Below are 26,072 nucleotides of genomic sequence, written 5' to 3'. Positions count from 1 at the left end.
CGCTATTTTCACTAGTAAGTAAAAACCGCTAAATTAAATTCATGTGAACATGTTACTCCTTGTTTCTCTGCCAAATCCATGAACTTAAAACGCAATGAAAATGCTCAAACATCGAATTAAATGATCGCGAAAAAAAACGGTATTATGGTAATTTGAGCAAAGTAGTTGCCAGCCATATATACTGTGATGCATGCATATAAACATAAAGACGCTCTATCGATGTTTGGTCGTAGATCAACATTTCCGATAAGAGTATTTTTTGTGTCATTTTCTTGTGTATATTGATTGATGGGAATATATAAGTATTTACCCCTTCCTGCTTCCATGGTAAGAGATTTCGTAAGTGCGATCATGAGTATAATTTCCTGTCTTCAGAAAGACGAGAAATGCTTTAACTAGTAGTAAAATACGAATAAATGTCCGCTTATTCATAGTAAAATAGAACTATTAATAATTCCTACACGCCGATATGACGTTTTGTAAGAACGGCTGAGTTTGAGTGTGTGTGTGTGGGGGGGGCGTATCACACAAGAAAGAATGTAACACAATATCCACAAAGTTTCCAAAAGTCATGGGTTTGCCATTACATCGGCGATTTATTTTGGCATGTTTGGTTGTCACAGAGACGAACACGTGTACAGTTTATATTTATTGATATTCACATGTATGTAAATTTCTTTTCATCATGTCAACAATTCCAAAGGGTGGCTTCAATGTTTCCTTATGGTCCGTCTCAGTAAGGTGAAGTATAAAGTTAGTAGACATCCAACAACTATCTCATCGAAAAAAAAAGAATCGAACTCGGACCATATGCAGAAAACAATATATGAAAAATAAAACTATGCAGCTTATCAAATAGATTTGTAATCTCACCAACGCAATGATTATATCAAATGCTTATCCTATCGCAGACGTGAACTCACGTAGCAGGCGATAAACTCAATTTGAACGTTCGATGTGTCGCTTTCTAACAATGTTTCAAAATAAATTGGAAATTGCGCGAAAAAAAACGTCAAATGTATTATCTTTACTATTGCTACGCATCAGTAAAAAAACTTATGTCACCAGTCAGTAATTTAGTGATATCATCGATTCGTTGGGACCGTAGAGTGAAAGTGGCAATGCCGTGGAGTACATAGCGAGCACGGCAGCACCCTAAGCGTGCGTGGTCATCGCAGTGGTATCGTAGCTCAGCGATATGAGGATGGCAAATGAATATGATACGTAACAGGTTACGTATTAGCTCCATTATTAGTTGCGTCGTTACGGAATGCCTATGTAGCTCAGGTCAATGCTATACCCGTTATACACATTGACGCTTCTATTGTTTAGTGTAATTATCTTGTGAATAAACTATGTGGATTTCTGTAAACATAGGCTATCCAAGTGATTAACAACAATCATTATCATAACCACAACTCCAATAAACATTCGTCCGGGAGACTGGATTTGCCGTTCCACAAAATTTAACAACTTTTTACACCCTCTCAAAATGGTCTTCCATATTTTCGAATTCTAGGGAGGCCACATTATCATGATTCAGCGTGATTTTATGGCAACCCCGAAACTAATCTTTGAACACGAAGATAAGCAGTCAATGTCAGGAAATTGCAGCTAAAACAATTAAAATGATACCAAATACAGTATTTTCTAAATAGATCTAGAAAATGCGAACAATTTCAGTGGATTCAAGTTTGTAATCATACATATTATTACATTATCGGTAGTCATCTTGTTACGTTATCAGTTGGAAAAAAAAATATTACATTATCATTTTTTTTTGGTTACATTATCGGTTATTTTTTGTTACATTATCGGTTGCCTTTTTTGTTCCACTATTGGTTGTTTGTTGTTATTATCGGTTTTTATTACATTATCGGCTAATTCGTGTTACATTATTGGCTAATTCGTGTTACAGTATCGGCTAATTCGTGTTACAGTATCGGTTAATGGAAAATTATCAGGAATTTATTACATTATCGGGTTCCAAAAGTCTCTATAAAATATTTTGCTTGATGTGCCAAAACACTCTACTACAAGCTTAATACATAAATATCATGTGAACAATTTAAGGGCCACGTGCACGCATTTATACCAACACGATCAGGTTTTGTTAGTCGAATATTGTACTCGTTGTTGCGCAATCGTTCCGATGTTGAACGACATAGGGACTGCAGGAGTATTTTAGTTAAGTGCGTCTACCAGACCTGGTGTATTAAAGACAATTCAATATTATATGCGTACAGTCACAGTGTTCATGTGTACAAACGGAATTGGTTGTGTTCAATTAAGAAAATATATTTAATCTGTAAGTAATGCACGGGTAAGCACCTGAATGGGGATACCTACCTACATTCAGCTTTTGGCATCACCAGCATTTTATTTCTGTAAAATATACGAAAGTTTGCGATTTTCCACCACCAATAATTACTAATGAATATACATACGTATATACATTATATTAACGGAGTTAATTTGATTGATCAAGTCAATTTCTGATTTATTCGACCATTACGAATCGGCTCATTTCACATTTTGGTGTTATTGAATTGGCAAAGCTATCTGCTTCAGCGAGGCATTTTTGTAGAAGGAAAATTGTGCTACAAGTTTTAACACAGTTCCTCTGTAATTCACTTTATATGTTAATGTCAATACTTGACAAATCTAACATTTGTTAACATATACCAGTCCAACAGTATTATACCAAGACACGGTGCCCACTTCCAGAGTAATTCACAGAATACAAAAATCCGAAATCGCAAAAGTTAAACGTAAATAGTTACATACATGATCGTGCCCCTAAGTGGCATACACTGATCAACAGTCGGAAAGATACACTGAGCTACAGAATTACAAAAAAATAAAGATGAAACATGTACTGTTTTTGTTATGTTATTGAAATATTTAATACCGCTATGTGTGATGTTTGATTTTATGACATTTTAATTTTTCTAATATAAATCAAAGATTGACTTTCTAATATGCATTAACAAACAAACCTATTTGAACAAGTTATAAATACTAAAAATTATCCACATTGCGTCTTGTGACATGCTGATGACATGTGTCAGATTATTGAAAAGTTGTTTATTTTGAGACGCCTGAAAGAAGGTTTGAGACTAAATTACTTTAGAAACATTTCTGATATTCGTACGCCGAAATATACAAACATCGCTAAAAATTCTTGGTAACATACATCGGTCTATATTAATATTCCACGAAACAGAACACAATCAAACAATGTGAAAATGCATCTATTTTACATGCGCGATTGTTAGAAATGATTTGTCCCATCTGGCAGAATAAACGGAATTCTAGATTGAAAGAATATCACCGACATTATTTCACTGTGGTAAATACACCATTGGCAGTCAGTCGCAATATACGGTGTGGTGGGTTTCATTTTTGAAGAATCAAAATGCTAACGACACCGTCGAAAATGTTCTCATTATTATATAGCACAATGATATAATTTAAGTCATCAGAATTCGCAGCGCAGTGCGTCCATTTTTGGTAACTCACGAAGCACAAAGAGTACACACCGCTGCAATGATGTCGCCGCGACTATAAATTGTATAGAACTCTCAGAATAGATCTCTACAAATGGGCGCATCAATTCATAAGCTTTCTCAATATCCCGAGGAGGCTTCATATTTTCATTCTTGATCATCAATTCAACACGACAACATCGTCAAAGGCAGTTATTTACGTATTTACGAGTGAAAAGAAAATACACAGAAGCTTGCTATCGCATGGTGAAGCCCCTAGAGCAATCACCAAGTGCGAGAAGAGTGCGTGCGTTTTCAGAGTTAAACTATTCATACCATATATTATTGGGTAATCTTATACATATAGTAAAAATGTTCACATTCCAGAGTTTTATAAAAATTACATTTCTATATAACTATTTTCAGTTTGCTTTTCTCCAATGTATGTTATAAATGGTATTAGTGGGTTTCATTTTCTTAGGTGTTGTAGCATTTTGTTGTTTGTTTTTGCAACTCTCTTTATATGTGGCAACAAACCCTTAAAGTTGGGTTTCATGTAATTCATTTCACAATCATGATAAATATGTTTTCGTGTTAGTAAAATAAAATTTACTATCAGTGATTCATCTAGATCTGAGAGTATCAGACATATTCTACTTGGTGGATTAATTAATTTTAATGGTTTTCCCCAACTAAACAACAGATCTCTCCAGAGGACAACAGTATATTCACATTCATAGGAAAGATGTTCAATGTTTTCAGGGTTTTCATGACAAAATGTGCACATCTCTGTGGGGATTTTCTTCTGGATTTATTTTATGAAGTTTATTATTAGTGTAAACAATGTTATGCAGAACTTTAAACTGGAATTCCCCGAATTTACTATCAACTGACATTTTCATCATTAATTTATACATTTTCTTCCAATCTATAAAGTCTAGGATCAACATCCCTTCAATTTTCTTCTAACTCACCGGGGGAAAAAACCCTCTACTTTTTAGATCATTTGTTATACTCTGCTTTGCAACCAATTCAACTGGTGATTGAATTCTTGATATTGATAGACATGTGTCATCAGTACCTTGGTTTCTATGCTTCACATTTTCTGGAATGGCATCTACGAGACATATTCATTTCAGTTTTTGAATTAACAAAAATTCCCCATGTGATATTGTTCCCCATGGTACAATACCTTGTTCATCCAACAAATCTGACACCCTTTTTATATCTTTTGCGGATGAATCCCTATACAAATATGGGGTTCCCCCTATTTTAATATTTTCATTTTTCCAGACAATCTGATTTATATCTGTATGGTACTTATTAGCTTTCACTCCCCCAAGTTTCAAAGCATTCCCACAGGAAGTCTGTACAGTTGATCGGTAATAGTTTTGTTTTGTAACTGCATTTGAAGATGATGTTTTCCATTATGCTCTCACGCTGTTTTTCAATAAATAACTTATATGGATGAATCTTGTCTGGATTCACATTTTTTGTTTTACTTTTTTTTACCCATAGTAGCCTATGTTGTTTTTCATGATATGAAGATCTGGCACCCCAATCCCCCTTGCCCTCCCCATCATTGTTTTTCGAGCAACCTTGTCTCTCCTTTCCCATAAGAATTTATATTTAATGTTTTGAGCTTTTTGTATTGCACTGTAGTAATGCAGTTTTCAAATTAGCTCTGTTAATATTTATTTTTCTATTTCCTTTTGGGTTATGAAAGAAGTATTTTCCCACTATTTTGGTGAGAGACGTGGGTCATTTAACCCCGAACCGCCTGGATTTTCTTAATATCCCTCAATCTAGAACATTTGTTAAACTCCCCTATCATTTTAATTAGCTCCGTGATATGGCCACTTAGTTAAATCAAAATTTTCAGTTAGATTAAAAATCACTTCATTTGAGAAGATCTATAGTGTCTGGAAACGCAATCCAGATTGTGATTAGATACCTCTACAGGTGTGACTAAGTCTCAATTACTTGCGATCAGGAATAGTTGTATCGCTTTGGGAAAATCACTGCGTATAATTTCACTCAGCGACTTGCTCGCTGTAATTGTTTTTCAAATGTCTTTGCTAGGGTGCCCTTTCAGGCAATTATCCATTCTCCGAGATAGCGACACAAGCATTAAGATAACCTTTCTGAACGTTCATTTGCAAGATCGTTGTTAGCTAAGTGCATTTGTTCTCAGTTACGTTTGAATTTGCCTATTATATCAAACAATTTCAAGATTTCATGTATGAATTCTACACCATTGTTACCTAGGCAACCTCACAAGTCCAGGTATAACTTTACTTACTTACCCAGACGTATTTGTCATCCACCTATAAAATTCTCCAACTATCTTTTTTACTTAAAATTTGGCCATACATGTTTTGGGATACTAACCAGTAGCTTAAGCGTGCTTTATCATGGACAACTGGGATATAGACAGGACCCTCTATCTCCACTCATGTTAAATTGTAATTATCAAGGACATTTGCTCTCTGGTGACCAATTCCCTGATTTGGAGTTGTGATGAAGTGTTTTCACTTCTCGCGCATTGTACTTGCTCTAGGGGGTTTGCCGTGCGCTAGTAAGCTTCTGTGCGTTTTCATTTCATTCTATGATTAACAAATACGCAAATAACGGCCTTTGAAAGTTCTGTGCGTATAATACATTTTGTCGTGTTGAATTGACGATTGAGAATGAAAATATGAAACCTCCTCGGGATATTGATAATGACGATAAACTAAAGCGCCCATTCACTGAGGGATGCGTCTTCAAATATTATATTTCACAGTGTATTGTACATGAGTTGTATACGTCGCTTGTAACCTATAACGAACGCTGGATTGTATTAATCTAAGAGTTGTATGCATTTCCTAGCCGTGACGTCATTGCGGCGGAGGAGTGTCCTCTTCAGGTTTTGTGAATTAACAAGCTCCTGTGGGAATATAAGATCAGACGCACTTTGTTGCGAATTCCGTTGACTTAATTTGGATCATTGCACTATTATGACAAGATTTTCGACAGCGTCGTTAAGATTTTGCTCCTTAAAAAATAAAACACACCAAACCCTATATCATGACTGCGTTACATTTACTCTGCCAGATGGGACACATTGCTGTTCACATTCGTCTTATAACAATCTAAGTGTGTGAACTTATATTAATGTATACGCTAACACAAATCATTTCTAGGAATCGCCCGTGTAAAATAAATACGATACGTATGTATAAATTGCTGTGGTTGTACGTGCCAAAACAACGGGTGTACATGCATTCGAGACAATTTCATTGTTTCATTCACTGTATTCATCTACACAAATGTATATCTGTATAATATCAAACATTACATGTTTCACAGTGTAAAAAATACGTCTAAGAAGAAATGTCAAAATTCAACCAGTGTAACTGCGCTTTCGCACTTCTAATTCACTAGGTGAGAGTTGTAAAAAAAGATGAGTTTTGTGAACTCAAATAAAACTAACTACGATATATGGCGTATCTGTTGATGCCTTAGGATGCATGTGTCTTTTTTCATTCGCTGACTTGAAAATGTAATATTGTGTATTTATTATTGAGTGTTGTTTGTCACGACTTTAAATTTCGATTGAGGATAAGGTTATTTGTATTTTACATACATTTTTTTTACAGCAACATGGTTCGCATGTGAAACGCTGTTTGGATTCTTTAATGGTCTCCTCCACTGTTCTGCCTATAATCTTGTTGCCATAACAACACTGCGATATATTGCCGTCTCGGATCCATTGAAGTATAAAACACGAGTAACGAAGCGACGATCACTGATAGCAATTGCAGTTATATGGATACTGTCAATATCGTTTGGAGTCATAATAAATATCAAAAGTGAACCAGGTAATTAACACTCAATGTGAAATCGACATCGCACGCACGTTTTCTAAAGTTTGTGGAATAAAGTGTAAATTTCACGAAATTAACAAACAAAGTCGGGAAATTAAATATCCATAAACAATGTTATCGGTTTATGTTTAACATTTAAGTTTTATGTTTAAAATTTAAGATGTGTACCACTTACAATGGAGATCAGATATAGCGATGAAAATAATCATCCTCAATTCAGCGCCATGTTTATAATGACTTTATGGTGGTATTGGAAATCAAACGTTTATACAGCAGTGGTGGCACGTGACGTGTCAGTGATGGCACGTCACTTTACACTCGAGAGGATTCTGGTATTAAATTCAACCCTTCCACGTAAAATCTCAAACATGCTGGTTACTCGGTTCGAGATTCTCAAACCATGCATCTTCGTGATTTCGTGTGTCCCTAGAAAATGTGTACGTTGCCAGAGAAAGAAAGACCGAAAGACGGACAGACACGAGAATTGACGATTTCCAAATACTTTGTGAAAAAAGAAAGTTTATTTAATTTCTACCGTAAACTACAAACAAGACTTGTAAAAAAGTGCTTAAACAGATTTTTGACGGATCTGTATATTCCTAGGCCGAATGTCCACACTCAATGTTTTGTCTATTGCGATTCAGTTTATTCGCATATATCATAGTAGCCATCATAATGTAATGTTTCTTTTTAGATAGTTTCTATGGAGTCTGTAGATACGAGAGTTTCGATGAAGCATGGCATCTTATACTAGTGACAGCTACCAATAGCCTGGCACCCTGGCTTATTATGTTGGTTCTCTATGTTCGCATCATACTGATTGTAAATCATCATCTTAGAAGTAAAAAAGTCAGCCAGGTAAAACATTATTACAATTATTTTTCAAGTTTTGCCTTTTTGTATTCACTTTCTAACCACACATTCTGAATGATAGATAATCAATATGTGCATAATATGGATTTTCAAAAAATATTATTTTACTTTTCATTTAGGAATTGTTCGGATTCTTGCTTCAAAACTAATTAATTTTGTGCTAATTTGTGACATTTGAGATGCATGTTGATTAAAAATGTCTATGTTGGGATTATACATGGTTTCATATGTATATGTTTGTAATTGATATCAGCAGTTACCGAGAAAAGCGAGAGTTTGTTATGCGATTTGCGTTCCAAGAGAGATTCCACTTTCTGTTAATTTGTATATTATAAAAAGATATCCGGTTTTCATTCATTCATTTTATTTTATGAAGACAAATTATTCCTATATATGGCTTATTAATGAACACAACAATTTTAACTCTCTATTTATGTGAAAACACTTAAAATCTAGACAGTCGAAAATACAAAATTAAAAAATGTTCAATATTATGACTTTACTTGCATAGCTGCTCATTTCTACATAAACAATAATGAGTGCAAATAAGTATCCATCTACGCACGGAAGGTTTACATACAGTCAACTATACATACAAGTTGATTAGACGTGTTAGGATAATTTGAAAAGAGTATATGGCAATTTTAGTACAAAGGGGTAAAGATGCAAATTAACAAATAAATTACTTTTGTACACTCACTCTTTATTCGATTCTCATCACACTAATGTTCTTCTCCGAAACGGTGTTTATATTTATTGATATCTTAAACATAGGGATGTAGGTATCTAAACGTTAGAAAATATAATTTTGAGTGACCGTAGTATCAAAACAATGCCCTTATTTATCTTCGTGAAGGAATGTTTCTAATGTTACTAGGTGGCACAAAATCGGAAAAAGATGCGATTAAGGCTATTTTATTTTTCATAATTTTTCGATCAAAATGCATTTTTAATCAAAAATCAAGCTCTTTTATGAGTCACATCGATAACCTGACATATCTAGATTTCTGATTATATTTATATATAATATGACATATCTTGAATATCGTCCTTATTATTTATCACTCATTTGAATGGCATGACTAAAATAGTGTATCTCATCAAAACACAAATCCATATTGCGTCTTTAATATCAACTTTGTTATAAACAAAATTTACTAAAATGTTTGTCTTCTATTTTAGCTATGTTCAATACAATAATCTTCTTTTCAATGGCCTAAACTCTGTCCTCATAAATGCTTATATTCTAATACAAAATGATGTATATCCATCGCTCAATAAAGCAAGACAATTAACAATAAACAATAATTATGTTGTTCAAACTCCTTACGGGGTGGCTGAATATACATCAATTTATAATCTTCATCTTAAAAATTTCTGTACAATATCACAAATATCTTATAGAATCAAATCTACCCAGAAGGAGAAGAATCGGGAATTGATCCAAGATTACTCAAGAAAGAAATAAAGATGACTAAGATGGTGGCAATGATTCTCGTATATTATATTTTCGCATGGACACCTATTTTGACGTACATGTTTGTGGGAATACATTGTCCGACATGCTATTTTGATATTTACATCGGGTAAGACATTTATTGATACATGAATGAATGGATAGATAGGCGCTTGTATGATTGGTCGGATGGATGAATGAATGGGTGTACATTATTCTAGTCTGGGCAGACGAGCATGATGGATGGACTTCTGTATGAGCAGAAGTTCATACATAATGCAATTGTTGTTTAAATATATAGGTCTTTTAGGGTGTTTGTTTCACTTCTTAAACAATAGCCACGAGCCAAATAGTGGTATGACAATATTTGTATTGCGCAATATAGTCATTAACATACACAATGAGCAGCAAAGAACACAGTAATCACCATTGATGTACTCTGGGCGTAACTACAATCAGTCGCATCGGCCATTTTAAATAATTCTATGTTGTTTGGCACTGATTTCGTCAATAAATATTATATAAAAAAAGATTATGTGTCAGTCAAACGCTTTAGACAAATCAAGATAGGATAAATAGAATCAACTTGGGGACTAACTTTTATGGCTTTACTAATGAAATCAGTTCAACTTTATTTGTGGCAGTAGATTAGCTATGTTGCTTCTGAAACCTGCTCAAATTACTTATTAAAAATAATAAAGGTATCAATGAAATAGGGCACTAATTGTTTACATAACTAGAGCTATTTATTGAAACAAGATATATTTCCTTGGAAACACTAGCGGTTACAAGGCTCGTAAATTTGAACTTTGGATGACCACGTCCGTGTAATGAAGCAATAATATATTCACGTCACTTTGAACTTTGGATGACCCCATGCAATGTGCACTAACGAAACAATAACATATCCTAGACACTATTGATTTAATGACCATATCATGCAAATGTACATGAAGGATTAATATGTTCACGTTAAAGCCAGTAACGGATAGTCCAGGTAGAGTACGGCAGAGTAGGACCATCGCGTAATTCTAAAATGACGAACTATGCAACGCGCTTTGCGAATTGTTCGGTGCGTGAAATACAGATTTGTAGTGTGAAAAGAGAGACATTCGATTCTATTTGTCGTTCAGTTATTACTGGGACAATTTATGTGGTGTCGTTTTGTTCAGTCATCTATTTTACGAAAGTTATGAACAAAATTGTCGTCTTGTTTCGATATTTTGTATCGCGTTAATGGTAGGCTAAGTTAGAAGCCGTGATTTAAAACGGCAATCAAAAAACTAAAAATGCGTAATTTTATTCTGGGAGAAAATGCCAGGCAGAAGAGGAACTAAAAATGACAATTTTTGCATTGTAAATAATTGAAAATATCTGGCAGTCAACGCTGCTTGGCAAGATAAATGCCATGTGTAGATACTATTAATTGCACAATCCTAGCACTAACTCGCAGTACTCAAACCTGCTTTGTCCTGCTCAGTAATGACGCCAACAACGTAATTTGTCTTCATCTTGAAAGACTAGTGTGGCTATTGCCTGATTTGAAGGTTATATAATCAATTAGATAATCTCTGTATCACTCTTTCATTTAAGGGGCACTGTTAGACTGATGTTGTACAGCAATTCCTGTATAAATGTCTTCATCTACGCTGGAAGCAGTTCAGAGTTTAAAAGGTCATTCAAGCTGCTAATCCTCAGAATGTTCTTTTGTGAAAATGATGGAAACTTCGAACATGGACAGTCGAGCCAACCAACTAACTCTGTACGATAGAACCAACCACAAAGACGACAATTATTTTTTGAAACGTTATCTTCGATGTTATAGATAGTTGTTTTTAAAGTGATGCGACTCATCGTAATGATCGGTTTTATTTATCAAATTCAAAAGTTGAATTCAGCATCGAGAGAACTTTACACTTACTCAAAAGAAAAAATATTTTAAAGAAAAAAATATCTTCGTCATAAATGTTGATCCTATTATCGTATAAAAACTTGCTCGCGGGCTTGATTATACATCGTGACACATTTAAGTCAAAGTTCTTCATATTCGTGATACTGTTTCTGTGTTATTGTGATAGGTGGCATTCTTGTTTTAATTACGCGAAAGCACTTAAAACGGCGCTCGATTATGATTGCAATCAGAGAAAACATGTTCTTTACTTTTCAGCGGTCACCAGATATTTACATACAACTCCCCACCCAGTAGGCAATTACCGAGGGACTTTGCAACATCCCCAGACACTTTCCTAGACCGTTGTAGACGCAATAAAGTTACATACCCCCGCCCACGTGAAAGTTAATCATGCTCAAACAATCAAAATAAGGATCAATTGACTTTAAAAATTAAAAAACTTATTATTAGAACAATACTGGATTGTTTGGTATGTGTAGCCTGTGATTGTTCAGCTTCTGTTTTCTCCTGCACCTTTGAAATAGTTGCCCTGACCCCTCCTTATAGCATATAATAAAATTCACACAGTTGACAGATGATCAATGACAATTGATTGAGTAAACCCTGTTGCCATAGATTTGTCATGTTATTTTATGTCTGCATATGTCAATACTGGTTTTACAGTACATGATTACCTGAATAAAGCTTGGTTTCCATTGATATATAAATGTCTTCTGTTTACATTACTCCTTGTTGGATGCCGCCGGGGGTTCTTCATCCAGTTCTTCAATAATTTCGACAAGTGCTATTTATAGCATTCCTCCAGCTATTTTACAATTTTGCAGCTTGGTTGTTTAACTTTCCACGCTCTCCGCCAGCCCAATTTTTCAACTCCGGCTTAGTTTTTCGACTTTCCATTTTCAGATTTGATGATTTTCGAAACTTATATTTGATCTATAAGTAACACTGTCGTCAGAAAACCCAGAAGTTACATAGGCGTGAACAAAGACGGCCAACAGGAGAGTTCACAAGGGTGGCGATTATTCGGTGCCCGAATTCAAAATGTTCGGGCACAACTCTGTTATGTTCTGGCGTCACGAAATTATACATGTGGGGGAGATCTGCTCACCAATCTTGCGCCGAAGTCGCGACCTTACTAGGGAGTATATACCCTCTGAAACGCATTTTGAGGGGGAAATTTTGCTGATATAATCAGCTTGCTTTTAGATTTTTTCGAGAGGCGATTTTTTTGCATAGTGTTTTGTTTTATAACTTCACAGAATAGAATCCCTCTTACCGTATCCTATTAGGAAAGTAATTGAGGTCTACGTCTAAACAGATGCATCACAGTCGTACCGTTGTTTCTATTTCATCGTCTGATCGCACGGTTTCGTATCCGTTTATTCCTCTCTCCGCAAATATGTGGAGGCAGTAATGTACTAGTATGCTGAGACATTATACCTTGGAGACTCAAGATGGTGCAAATAGTTTACTATAGTCAACCGGCGGCAGTACCCCTTCCCCAAACACGTTGCTAGATTTCAGTGACATAGAGGACACACCATGCAAAATCGTGGGTAAGGTGACAACGTATTTTGTAACAGCTTACTTTTACTTACTTGAAACTAAGTTCATGAATATGTTTCTAATAATAGTTTATAACATTGTATAAAGTTTTGGTTACAAATTAAATGTAAAGTGCGTGCATATTATGAACAAAGCAATCCATTAAAAAATATCACATCCCTGGTTCAGAAACATATATTTTGTTGGGAAGGTCCTTAATAGTTTTGAATTAATAAGGCACTTCCAGATCATGTCTATATGACATAAAATTAATTATTTATTTTTTTACATACGTCTTGTATCATACTTTTCACTGAAGTGGACATATTGCGGAATACAGTCGACACAATTATGCTACGGTATCCACTCAAAACACAATTTTTTACACACATGTGCATTTGTTTTGTGATCCAATTCAAGGCCCATTGCACTAATAATGGTTCATTTTCATTCAGGAATTTCGAAACCACATCTCGATCGTGTGTTGAAAGATTTCTTTCATACTGGACGCAAAACGCCGGGAACAGCCGCTCGTGGCGCTGTATAGTTTCAATTTTTTTAGTATTTCGCAAAGGTGGGCTTGATTCGTGTAAAGTACAGTGCTACTTGCTAAGTCTGGTAATAGCCCCGTCACACCATAACGTTTTGGCCAGCGTTCTCTGAACGTTCCAATCGTCCAATTTCCGAGCGTTCTGGAACGAGGTAGACACATCCAGCGTTCGATTAACGAGTGCCTAGCGTGTTCCTAACGCACGAGGAGCGTGTAATGAGCGACCAAGTAAGATACCCCTGGAAATCATTTACGTGTGCTAACGTGTCACTAGCGCGCGACGAACGACGTTAAGTGAGCGTGTTGAGCGTGTATCTAACGTTAGGTCGTTAATTTGACGTTAGTCGCACGCTTTAGTGCGCTAGGGGTACGTTCAGCGGTCGTCGACAGGTCGCTAGTGAGTTGTTCACTGCAAAGCGAGCGATTGGTAACAACTAAGTAACGCTAGAGCAACGACTGACTAACGATTGTCGAACGCGTCTAACGTTAGCAAAACGATCAAAGAACGTTATTTAACGTTTAACAGCGTTTAAAAATAAACGTTGAAGAACGCTGGTCTCAAATGAGAACTTTTGTGCATGTTCAAAACTTTTTTTTTGGATCAGCGTTCTCCACCGATTCCCGACGATCAGCAACGATTACCGACGTTCACTAGCGTTCTCTCGGCGCTCTTCTGGCGCTGTCCCAGCGACTTTGGGCGACTACCAACGTTTCCTCAAACGCCAGAAAACGCTGGCCAGAACGTCATGGTGTGATTGCCCCTTGACCAGTTTAGTGTGGTAGAAAGCGTGTACAGCCTTCTAATAACCACAACAGACAGGGTGGCTTTCCGCGTTTCATAATAAAAGCTTTCTATCAATAATTACACCTTAAAATAATATTTATGAGATATGTCTACGTCATAACCCCCTTAAAGTTATTAGCATACTGTGTACGCAGTGCGCATGCTTTACGCTACTATGTATTCCATGACGCATGCGTGACAGTGCCGTGGTATAGTTGGTAGAAAGTGTACGTCGATTTTAGAAGACTAATGCCACATACCCGCTGTAAACTGTGGATCTGTTTCCCTGTGTTGTTGACATTGACACATTTTAAGTTTATAGGTTTACTTATGCATACACTTCCACTTCGTGAGAGGATGCTATGAACTTGATCCGTCGAACACAAAAACAGTGTGTTGTTATCACGTGATCTGTATTCAAGTCTCAAAATACAGCTAAAACTGTTTTCAGATGTTAAATCTACCAGCTATATGAATATATGGAATACATTTTACTGGGGATTATAACCTACATTGCACAGAAGAAGTTAAAAGTTCTTTTGTTTCAAAAATGAGCTAAATGTCCCTGTTTTCTAAGGTCTACGGTTTTAGTGAACTGCAAAATACAGTCGTCTGCGTGCCACTATTTATTCTTGGAATACAACTTTACTTATACATTGATAAAATACCGTGTTTCAAACTCCGTGCATATGTTGTCGTTCACATTTATCGTCTATATTTACGATATATATTTACAAATGAACAATTATGAGTCTTCTAAAGGACAAACGGTCTGTGGCTAATGAGGGCCAAATGAATTTCTAATATTTTCTGGAATCTAACATTTTGGTTTTTGGCGTAATTTCAACTAATGAATTGGCGGAAAGTAATCACAATTTATATTTTAGCTCTGATTCTCTTAATTATACCTGTGGTGGCGACATTTAGTTTTCAACAATAGGATTTTGAAATGAACGGCTAATATCAAAAACCTACTTTCAATTTGAGACGTTTTGTTTCATTGAATCGCTAGGGGGCCTTTCGGTTATTTGCATATTTTCATTCGAGAACGAGCTCAAGAACGCGCAAAATACATCACCAGTCAGTTCTGTTTTGACGCCCATATAAATTAACACATGCTCGTTTCGTATATGACGTCATATTTGATAACTGATTCGTAGACTAGCTAATTGAAACGAAGATCGAAAGATTGTTGTCACTAAGTATTTCAGTGTTCTTGTCAAACAGGGGACTTCTCATAGCGAGATCAAATGTCGGTTGAAACTCAGACTTTGAATTGGGTCGAATTGTCTGTGAACGAAGTTACGGGATTAATTGCACGGTCCAACGCCAACTACAAAATATTATATCACTCAACACTTTCAAGCCCAGAAGTGCGATTTTGAATAATAATGACTGTGAAAAGAAGTTTCAACAAATGATTTGACTGGAATATAGCCACGTAACGACCAAACGACCAGTTGTTGAATGGTCGATTGAACCGCCACGCAGGAACGCGACGTTGGGCCAAAATAATTGTGTTGTTACCCTCAGCGAACGACCGAAACATATGAAATATCGGGTCGCGTTTTTTCTCCATATACCTCGGTTATTTACGATACCCTTAGTTTTCACGAGTTTAAAAAAAAAATCCGACCGACCGACTCAATTTTTTTAATTTTCCGACAACATAAGTTGTTATTTTTTTGGCCTTGTATTCGTTACTTTTGATGTCTAATTATGCAAAAATCTCCACACGCTGCCTCAAAATCCGGGCTATGAAATATGAAACGTGCCGCTAAGCGGTGGGAAAATACCGCGTACATTGCAGCATTCAGAAAATGTACCAGTGATCGTGGCTTTCATTCAATCAATCTACTCGTGGAAACAGCGCCCTCGCATTGATCATTTGTTTTTATGACGACAATATTCAAAACGTAGTTCCGAACCACAAACTTTGTCGGTGTATTTTGTTACAGTATGTCTGGAATGTACCAGAAAAATACTATGGCAAGCATTTTCTTTTGTATGTTTGCTTGTACTCAAGTGCACATGCCGCCCCCAACGATCAAAACTTTGTTTCAACACGGTTTAACTTTAGACACTGATTCGTATCGTCATTATCTTAGGCCAAAAAAAACTTATGTTGGCCTCAAGTCGGAAAATTGAAAAATTGGGTCGGTCGGTCGGGTTTTTTTTGTTTTTTAACTCGCGAAAACTAAGAGTATCGTAAATAGCCGAGGTATATGGACTTCACGGTATTCGGAACATGTCAGAGAAATACAGATCAACCCGAGGTTCGAAAGTCGCCACTTATCCCCCCGAGGACCCTGGGGATCAAACAACGGTCCGGGATCGTTAATTTTTAAAGGAAACACTTCTTTTACTGCTTAAAATGGTGAGTTTATAATATTTGCGCTTATTAAAAAAAAAGCGACCCGACATTTCATATTTTTCGGTCGGTCGCTGAGGGCAACAAAACAATTTTGTTTTGGCCTTATTATAGTCTGCCACAATAAATAATTAACGTAATCAAATCAAATAACCGATTAGGTAACATTTCGTTGGAATCAAGGCATCATCAGCCTTCGGTGCACCAGTGAAGCAAAAAATTCTGGCGCGAATGATTGGTATTTAGCATTAGCTGGGAGATTGAGGAAACAGAATAAATCATTGATTGGGTATATTGTAATTAGCGACATTAAGATCTCACTCCCAGCTGAATGCGTCTAATTTCTGGATAATATTATTAACACTAATTGTTATATAATTAGCGCAACAGAAACGAATATGATTTAAGGGAAATGATCTTCAACAGACAGCGTTTTACTCACTGGAAAATTGTTGCCATATTCAGGTAGTTTTCTACTTTTAAAACTCATGACCGGATTTCCTTGTCGCTTGCACTACACCTTGCCGATAAATGGTGACAAAACTACTTTTCGTACAAAACACAAACAACAACGTTTGAGGAATCTATCATTGGTTGCTAACGTGAAAACTTCTTTTGCTTGCATGTAATTATATAAGATTAAAATTTCTGATATTACTAACTATTTGTTATGAATTGATTATTTAACATTGATGGAAATTGTTCAAAAAATGTATATCTATGAATTCTGAGCATTTTTTTCAAAACAAATAATTCGGGGGAAAACCCGAAAAGTTGATGAAATTTTTAAAATTTAATAACTATGTGACAATTTTGTCGCCGCTATTTTTAGATCGAATACCTACAATTTACAGTTACCCACACAATGCACAACCTATAATGACTGATCTGTCATGGGTCTTTGAAGTTCATTTTGACAAAAAAATCATATCTTAGTGTTGTTTCTTAGTCGGGCCTAAGGCTTAGGACCTTGTTCTATATCTTGGCCATTAGCCCTCAAGACTTGTATCCCTATTTTTTGTATTTCGGATATAAATCGTGATTATCATTAACGAACCGACTTCAGATTCCAAATAATCTATTCGTGCAAAAAAAAATAATAGCGATAGATTTAACACTCAGGCACCGTTCAGCATACATGCCTGAAGGTGTTAAGATAATTATCAATTTCATTGCTCTAACGAGGTTTCTCTAATTTCCGAATACTCGATATCATTTCTACACCATTTTTTCTCAATTAAGAACAAACCTGGTGGGCATGTAGCCTTATTTCAAATTATCACACATACGTCGTCTTAGTAGTCTAAACAATTCGTCTATTTTACTTTAACTAATAATTTGGGTTGCTTGTTCTAGCAACGGCCGTAAGTGTGACGTATGCTCTGTTTAGCAGTCGTATCGTTTTCTTTGTCAAAACGTTATGTCATTAGTTTTCAGGGTAATATTAAACCTTAGGAAACGAACACAGCGTTACAAAGAGCTTTGAATAAATTCCACGCCATCATACATTGAAATAAGCTGTGCATCCTACCAATCATGCGCTTCCTCGATATTGTTTTTATTTGTGGTCGTCTGTCAATAAGAAATGCATTTTTTTAAACTTGTGTTATGTCATTGTAATGCACAAGCAAACAGACTTGTTTACTTGAGCGACATAGTTTACACACATCTACGCCACAGAAGCGCTCTGTTGATAGAAGATGAGACTTATTGGAATAGACGTGATCGGGCGTCGAATTCTTCGTACCAAGCTATTGTGACTGCACAACCTCGGTTTTAGTCTGATGGATTTTTCGAGGATTGTTCAGTTTATTATCATATTAAAATAGGACGAACATATGCAAATGGCACATGTAAACCATGCATATATTAATAAAGCGACACTGTCACGTGACGGAAATCTTCCACTCACAACATAACCAATCAGTGTAAAAACAAAATGATGATGTCGATTATGTAGGTTGTGAAAAAGCCAATTACGTACATGCATGTAATCTGCTGGTTCAGACATTTTGCATGGTTTTTAATATTAATGCAATACCGGCGGCTACGCATGCGCACAACAGGTATTTACCGAAACGACAACCGATCAATTCAACGCACTGTTACTTGTCTTATCCAATGGGAGTGTCGACGAGGAATTTTGAGCTTCAAATTGTGATTCACTATATCAACAGAATTCAGACTAATTCATTCCCCGCACTACTCCGAAATTGACATATATCGTCATGTCGATGTTGAACTCATCCAGCACACCTACCTTCCCGAAAGTCGCGGTGAACACAAGAGTGTATTATTCATACTACTATTCGGTTCTCATTTTACTTACGATAATCAACATTGCTGGCAACTCACTTGTTATTGGATCGGTGGCAAGGTATCGTAAACTACGTAATAACATCAATAACTATTTCCTGACGAGTTTGGCATGTTCTGATATTCTTAATGGAATCACATATACACTGTATCAATTAAGTCACATGACCGTTGGACATATGCATAATATAGCGTGTAAGTATCATCAATATATATTTCATGACAAGTTTGGTATATTTTGATATTCTTATTGAAATCTCATGTACACTATACCTGTGAGGTCAAATTAACGTTGGACATATGCATAATACAACATGTAAGTCTGACATTTGTACCCCAATGTTCTCGATGATATATTATTTTTACGCTCCCCTGTGTCGTGCAATATCCAGGTGTCTTCCCACCAGTGCAATATCGTTTGTCAGTTTTAATGGCCGTCATTGTTTTGTGAGCTTTATGTAAATTTAATAATTACTCAATTTTGAACTGGCCCATTAATAGCCACCTAGGAAAAATAACATCTTTTTTTTTTTAATTTAGGCGGAAAAAGTGTGCAATTTATTCATATAAATTAACACAAATATGTAGGTGCAGGAAATATGCATATTCAAACAAATGTGAAAATACCAAGCAAAAAATGAACAATTGTTATTTGGATATATCAGTAGTTTTGTCGGAGTAATTTCTGAATCATTTATCTGTGAAGCATTGTAATTGAAACATGCAATATTTGTTAATCGCTTTATTCATTTCGTTTTATACAAGTTCAATAATACTGTATTCTGACTTATACATTGTTGCAAAATACGGATTCTGAAGTGAGACGACGACATGAATGCGAACGTGGTAGAAACCACCGCAGTGTGTTCTTTTGTTTCAATTTTTATATTCATCCAATTAGAAGTTTTCCCACTAATTTTCTTACACGGTCAAGAGTTTATCGATGTATAACAAGGGCATACTGCCAATTCTGTATCATTCTTACAATTTGTGTTATATCGTTGATATCGAGTTGTAAGTCTCCGGATTGCCAGCGGGTTTTCCGTTAGTGAATAAATTCTGAGTTTTCATTAAGTCGTTCTTCTGTGGTGATTGGTGCTGATTGTGTAGAAGATAATTTTGCATACTATATTTCGTTACATTTCCATATCCGCAACGTATCGTCCCCCACAAGTTTGTTTACTGTGTCTACCAGGCATGGTGCACTGAATATCATATCGTGACAACATTGTTTGTAGACACATATTGTGGTTGTACTTCTATATCCAGATTCCCATAAGAAGTTAAAATAATATTCTAAAAATGTATTACATACATTTACAATATCTGATATTTTTACAGCCACTGAGAATTTGATAATTGTAAATTCTTCATAAAATATGACGTTTCTGTAGTATCATACTTTTTTTTATTTTGAATATTAATCGTCATCATCAACGAATCGTATTCAGATGCCAATAACATCTCTTTGTCGAAAAGAACATTAATAGCTATAGTGAATATGCTGTGAACCATTATTAATACCAGAATCCACTGCCCACAATAGGTGATTTTCCGTACACTGCGAGAATCACGCGTTATGCGTGAAATCGAACGTGAAAACAGGACAAACAAAGGTCATAGCGTCGTAGTCGCGTCAAACATCGCGTGGGATTCGACAAACGCGAAGTATTTCGGGGGACATTTCCATGCTTAATAATGTGCTGTCCACATTTGATGATAGGCAATTTCCATTAAGTGAGGGTATTCGGAAGCAATATTCCTCTGTCGAAGATCGGCCGGTCAATGTAAGCTGCGAAATAAAGAAATTCTAGTTCAAAATCAAATCGTTCGATTTTTGCAGCAGACGTCCGACGCGCGTCTTTCATGCATCTCGCGAGATCTCGCAATTGTTCGGAAAATCATCTATTGTGCCTGTAAAATATATTGAATGTCAACAAAAAAGGATAAAAAAAGTAAACTACACTTAGTACGCAATGCAAATTTTGTCTTTTTTGCACAACTCGTAAACAATATAGATTATAGTCACTAATAGTTACGCTGTTGCTTTGTTTCATGTATTTAATTTTGCCAATGATTTCCATTTAGAGTTTGCACGGATGTTGCGGTGACATTTATCATCTTCAACTTTCGCTTCTGCGTTAACAAGAGACATACTAAATAAATTAATTCCCTTTTGTTACTGTATTCCTAACACAATCGCCATCGTTATTATGGATATTTGGTATATACAGAATATGGCATTCATACTAAAATTGCTCCCAGAGATTTGCGCTTTCGAACTGTATGTAAACAATATATATTACATGTGTTGTATACTTTGCATGGATTATCAGACACACCGCTGTGTGGCGACTGTGCTGCTACAGTGATGACGTCAAGCATCGCCTAAACTCACTAATTCATTGTTTGTAATAGTGTCACGAATGAATTATTTGTGTATTTTGTAGATTTCGTGCATGCACAAAGACCCTTTCCTTTTCCTTTCTGAATCCCGCTCAGACACGAATATGATTTTCTTAAATCGAACAAATTTATTTCTTACAGTGTTATCTTTAGATGTTTGCTCCAATGAGCTTATCAAATTGTGGTATTAATATTCTTAAATATTCATTAAACTAATATATTCATGATTTGAACAGTGTGTGTCACTTTGTGATGACTTTTTATCTCGATAACCTAATTTGTTTTTCCTATATATATTTTTTAACTGCAGCAACATGGGTCGCATGTGAAACGCTGTTTGGATTCTTTCATGGTCTCATTCACTGTTCTGCTTATAATCTCGTTGCCATAACAACACTGCGATACATTGCCGTCTCGGATCCTTTGAAGTACACAACTATAGTAACAAAGCGCCGATCAACTATAATAATTGCGGTTATATGGATACTCTGTGTATTATTTGGGGTCTTAATAAACTTAAAGAGTGAGCCAGGTAACTATCAAGTCATGATACTCAATAGGAAATGGACATTGCATGCACGTTTCCTAAAGTGTATTGAGAAAGTGAAAATTCCCGAAAAATAATCGTGTTTTAGTCCCCGTTCGGACGCAGTCCGAAGACGGGGACTTATGGATTTGCCTCTGTGCGTTCGTGAGTTCGTGTGTCAGTGCGTCCGGACCTGTATCTTAGACATGCCTGGACCATTTTTGTGCTAAAACATCATCAAAATCATTTCTGGCATTCCGGAACTGGTTCTCTGTCTTGTATGGACAGATTTCGTTCAAACGTGGTACATACATCATACATTATGGGTTCCTTGTGCACGTCATTTTGTTTTTCAGATTGGAATCAAAATGACCTACTGGCAGCTATTTTGTTTAATGAATGCGGTTACAGTGCAATATTTCTGATATGCTTCGACTGATGTTCAAATTTTATATATTCAATATACATCATACATATACAGATGTACTCAAAATGGCCGACCGGGGGTTATTTTGTTTCAATTAATGCTGTTCCAGAGCAATATTTCTCAATATGAACAAGTACTTGTACTACTGTAGCATTTTTGCTGTTCTCGCTGAAGGAATGATTCAGTGAAAATAAAATCGAGCGGATATACCTTCAACTTGTCAAATACCAGTGGGAATACATACAAAACACTCAAAATACGGAATAATAAATTTATGAATGAAAATATATATACATTTATACATCAATATATATATTTCATATAACAAAATCATGTTTTAGGTGAAAATCATCATATTTGCTGAAGGGGTTATCAAATATAGGTTTCCATTTCAATCGTGATCCTTTCGTGTTTAAGAACTGACACGTGTACCCACGTTTACTCTGAGTGTTAAGATTGGGATATGACGTTGAGGATAATAATGATCCCCAGTCCAGCGCCTTGCATAATACGACGTTATAGTGCTACTGAATACCAGACGTGAGGGACTATAACGTGATGACGTAGTTGTGGCACCTTTCTACGTAAACTTGACCAGGGTCTCGCATCCAACGTATCTACGTTATTCGGTGCGAGAGTCTCGAACCACGCGACTTTGTGGTTTCAAATATCACGTTCCGGATTCTCCTTCCCCTAGAACACTACATTACATTTCATTACATTTGTACCATTATACTAAAGGTTGGTTCTGCTGCCCCTAGAAAGAGTGAGTAGTTTGGTGACCACTTTTGTTATCGGTATTTTTTTGAGCAACAGCATAAAAAAAAACATCTTTTGAATATCAACTATCTTAGTGTTCCATATTCTCACGTCAACGCTGTTCCACTGATCTATGTAACCATACTATTTGAAACAGTCGGTGAGATTTCATCGGTCATTTGCGTCTGCGTCTATGAAGTATGTCAATGTATTCGTTATATCATTACAGAAATGTGTATTTATCGTATATTTCTGAGTGAATGAAATGTAAATTTCTTTTTAGATACTTTTTCTGGAGTTTGTAGATACGAGAGTTTCCAGGAAGCATGGCATCTTATACTAGTGACAGCTACCAACACCCTGGTACCCTGGTTTATTATGATGGTTCTATATACTCGTATTATACTGATTGTACGTCATCAACTTAGAATTAACATAGTTGGCCAGGTAGAAGATTTTCCAATTATTTTAAGTTTGAATTTTCGTATATACTTGAGATACAACTTTCAAACAACACTTTCACAATGATCAAAAATTAACGTTCGTAATTTGCAAGCGTGTATTCAGTGTATACCGCATGTAAACCAACAATATATTTCCACGGCCTTTACACCACAGGTGGTCGTACTGCTAGGTTGCTGTTGTAATTTGTTCAAGAATAAAGAAATTCTTGTATTAGTTGTGCTTTTCTGTTGCAATCAAAATTCTCTAATTTACACAAAACATGTTTGGAAATTCTAGCGAAAATACGCATCAAACACAGATATGATAGTTACTCTATGCAATATTGTTAGCATAGTTTAAAACTGCTCGCTGATTGGCTTTGAACAGTTGCTTTAATGTTTTAATAAAGCTAATTTAATTGGAGGAAATTGGCAAAATGAACAGTTTGTCTTCTATTTCAGTCTTGTTCAATGTAAAATCTTCTTTTCAATGACCTTGACTCTTTCGATACATGGGGGAGGGGGCGGGTTAAATACGTATTTCCTTTTACAGCATGATGTATACCGAACACTCAATAAAGCAAAGTCATTAAAAGATGTACAATAATCATGCTGCTACAACTCCCCACGGCGTCACCTGAATAGACATCCGTCTTATGTTAAATATTGTATGCACAATATCACAAATATCTTTTAGAATCAAATCCACCCAGAAGGAGAAGAATCGAGAATTGATCCAAGATTACTCAAGAAAGAAATAAAGATGACTAAGATGGTGGCAGTAGTTCTCGTATATTATATTTTAGCATGGACACCTCTTTTGACGTACTTGTTTGTGCGGATACATTGTCCGACATGCTATTTTGATATTTACGTCGGGTAAGATATTTATTGATACATGGATGGATGGATACATGAATGGATGGTTGTATATTATTTAAAATATCATGCATGATATTCATGAATTCATTTCGTGGGTATACAACGCTGCATCTACAGCGAGAACATGTAGTTTTTCTTGTTCATAATAAATTAATTCACTTTAAAATCTATCAGAAAATGTAAAACACAAAGACAGTTATTTACTACATTTTCTTTTATTATAACCCCTCTTTCTCAAAGTTTTGTTAATTTGAGATACATATTTTGTTTTCGAATTTTTGAATATATTTTCAAAGTTCAGTTGCATTACTGAATTATTTGGCGAATATGTCGTCGACATCAAATTTGATCATTCACATTATGTAGTATGTTATGATTTTGTTTACCACCCTAACAAAGTGCATGAACCCAGCATGGTCTAGCAATGCCCAAATTCAAAAGGCTGCCATCTTTTCTTCTGCTTTATCATGACGCCGACTACTTTCCTGTTACGTATATGACGAGTGTAACTAATGATTAAATTGAAGGCCGTATATTAGTATTCAGTATTCTTCTTTCTTTCCAGTGGTACTGTGAGGCTGGTGTTGTACAGCAATTCATGTATCAACGTTTTCATCTACGCCGGAAGCAGCTCAGAGTTTAAAAGAGCCTTCAAGCTGTTAATTCGTAGAATATTTCTTTGTGAAAATGATGGTACCATAGAACTTGCGCAAACGAGCCAACCAACTAACTCTGTACGATAGAATCGAACAAAAACATAACCTTCTTTATAACGTTATTTCCGATGTTATCGGTAGCTGGACCATGTTCCGGCTGATGGTATTCAACGTGTTGATCTATTTTATTTACCGAATTCTAAAGTTGAATTCAGCATCAGAAGAATGTTACGCTCATTCCGAAAAAAACAACGGACCAATATTTCAAAAAGGATTTTTTTAAGCCATGTACTCGATAATAATCGGGTTATACATCATGATAAATTTAAGTCACAAAAATCGCGTGATGGAAAATATCCTGAGGCTTACAATACAGAAGAGACCATTCTTAGATTATAGAAAGTTGTATTGTCTTTGAACACATAATCTGCAGATATTTAGACTTGAATACATTTTTAATGTCAATCTGTGTATTAAATAATGTATCTTGTAACATTTTAGTAATATTTTATGTGTTCTATAGAAACAGTATTAGCCTACACGTGCTGTTCTCGTCGATTGGTTTATTTTACGTCACTTATTAGAAAAGAATTTTTAATTTATACATACGCTGAATTAATTTATTTATTTATTTTTTAATTAATTTAGTTGGAGATGTGTATTTGTTTATTATTGTAAGAATTTGTATTTAATATGTAAAGGGTGGTGAATCGTGTGTGTAGTCCGTCTACAACTATCAAAACGCATCGCCATGCGTATATTAACCGATACCAGTCTGCTATTTAAACATTTTATAGAACATTAATTTA

General features: G+C 35.6%; 2 protein-coding genes across 2 annotated transcripts; both read left to right on the top strand.

Moving 5' to 3' along the window:
• Positions 1–469: 469 nt before the first annotated feature.
• On the top strand, positions 470–11,457 carry LOC146730605 (adenosine receptor A1-like). Its single transcript, XM_085493728.1, has 5 exons — positions 470–479; positions 7,130–7,351; positions 8,052–8,215; positions 9,635–9,816; positions 11,280–11,457. Exons 1-5 carry the CDS (start codon positions 470–472, stop codon positions 11,455–11,457), a joined length of 756 nt encoding a protein of 251 aa, XP_085349854.1.
• Positions 11,458–19,076: 7,619 nt separating this feature from the next.
• On the top strand, positions 19,077–25,350 carry LOC144346237 (trace amine-associated receptor 7d-like). The gene is made up of 5 exons (XM_078007093.1): positions 19,077–19,359; positions 21,881–22,102; positions 23,566–23,729; positions 24,423–24,604; positions 25,173–25,350. The coding sequence occupies exons 1-5, from the start codon at positions 19,077–19,079 to the stop codon at positions 25,348–25,350; spliced, it is 1,029 nt and encodes a 342-aa protein (XP_077863219.1).
• Positions 25,351–26,072: the final 722 nt, after the last annotated feature.

This window comes from Saccoglossus kowalevskii, chromosome 19 (assembly GCF_978046115.1).
Source record: "Saccoglossus kowalevskii chromosome 19, keSacKowa6.1, whole genome shotgun sequence".
NCBI classification, from domain to species: domain Eukaryota; kingdom Metazoa; phylum Hemichordata; class Enteropneusta; family Harrimaniidae; genus Saccoglossus; species Saccoglossus kowalevskii.
The sequence above is the reverse complement of the archived record's forward strand: the minus strand, read 5'-3'. Positions and strand labels throughout refer to the sequence as shown.

What these genes read in the sequence shown, in the direction of transcription:
- LOC146730605 (XM_085493728.1), top strand. An exon ending in GAAGTAAAAAAGTCAGCCAG is followed by an intron (nt 8,216 to 9,634) that starts GTAAAACATTAT and finishes AATATCTTATAG; the next exon opens with AATCAAATCTACCCAGAAGG. An exon ending in TATTTTGATATTTACATCGG is followed by an intron (nt 9,817 to 11,279) that starts GTAAGACATTTA and finishes CTTTCATTTAAG; the next exon opens with GGGCACTGTTAGACTGATGT.
- LOC144346237 (XM_078007093.1), top strand. Translation starts at nt 19,077, where the DNA reads ATGTCGATGTTGAACTCATCCAGCACACCTACCTTCCCGAAAGTCGCG. An exon ending in ACATATGCATAATATAGCGT is followed by an intron (nt 19,360 to 21,880) that starts GTAAGTATCATC and finishes TTTTAACTGCAG; the next exon opens with CAACATGGGTCGCATGTGAA. An exon ending in GAATTAACATAGTTGGCCAG is followed by an intron (nt 23,730 to 24,422) that starts GTAGAAGATTTT and finishes AATATCTTTTAG; the next exon opens with AATCAAATCCACCCAGAAGG.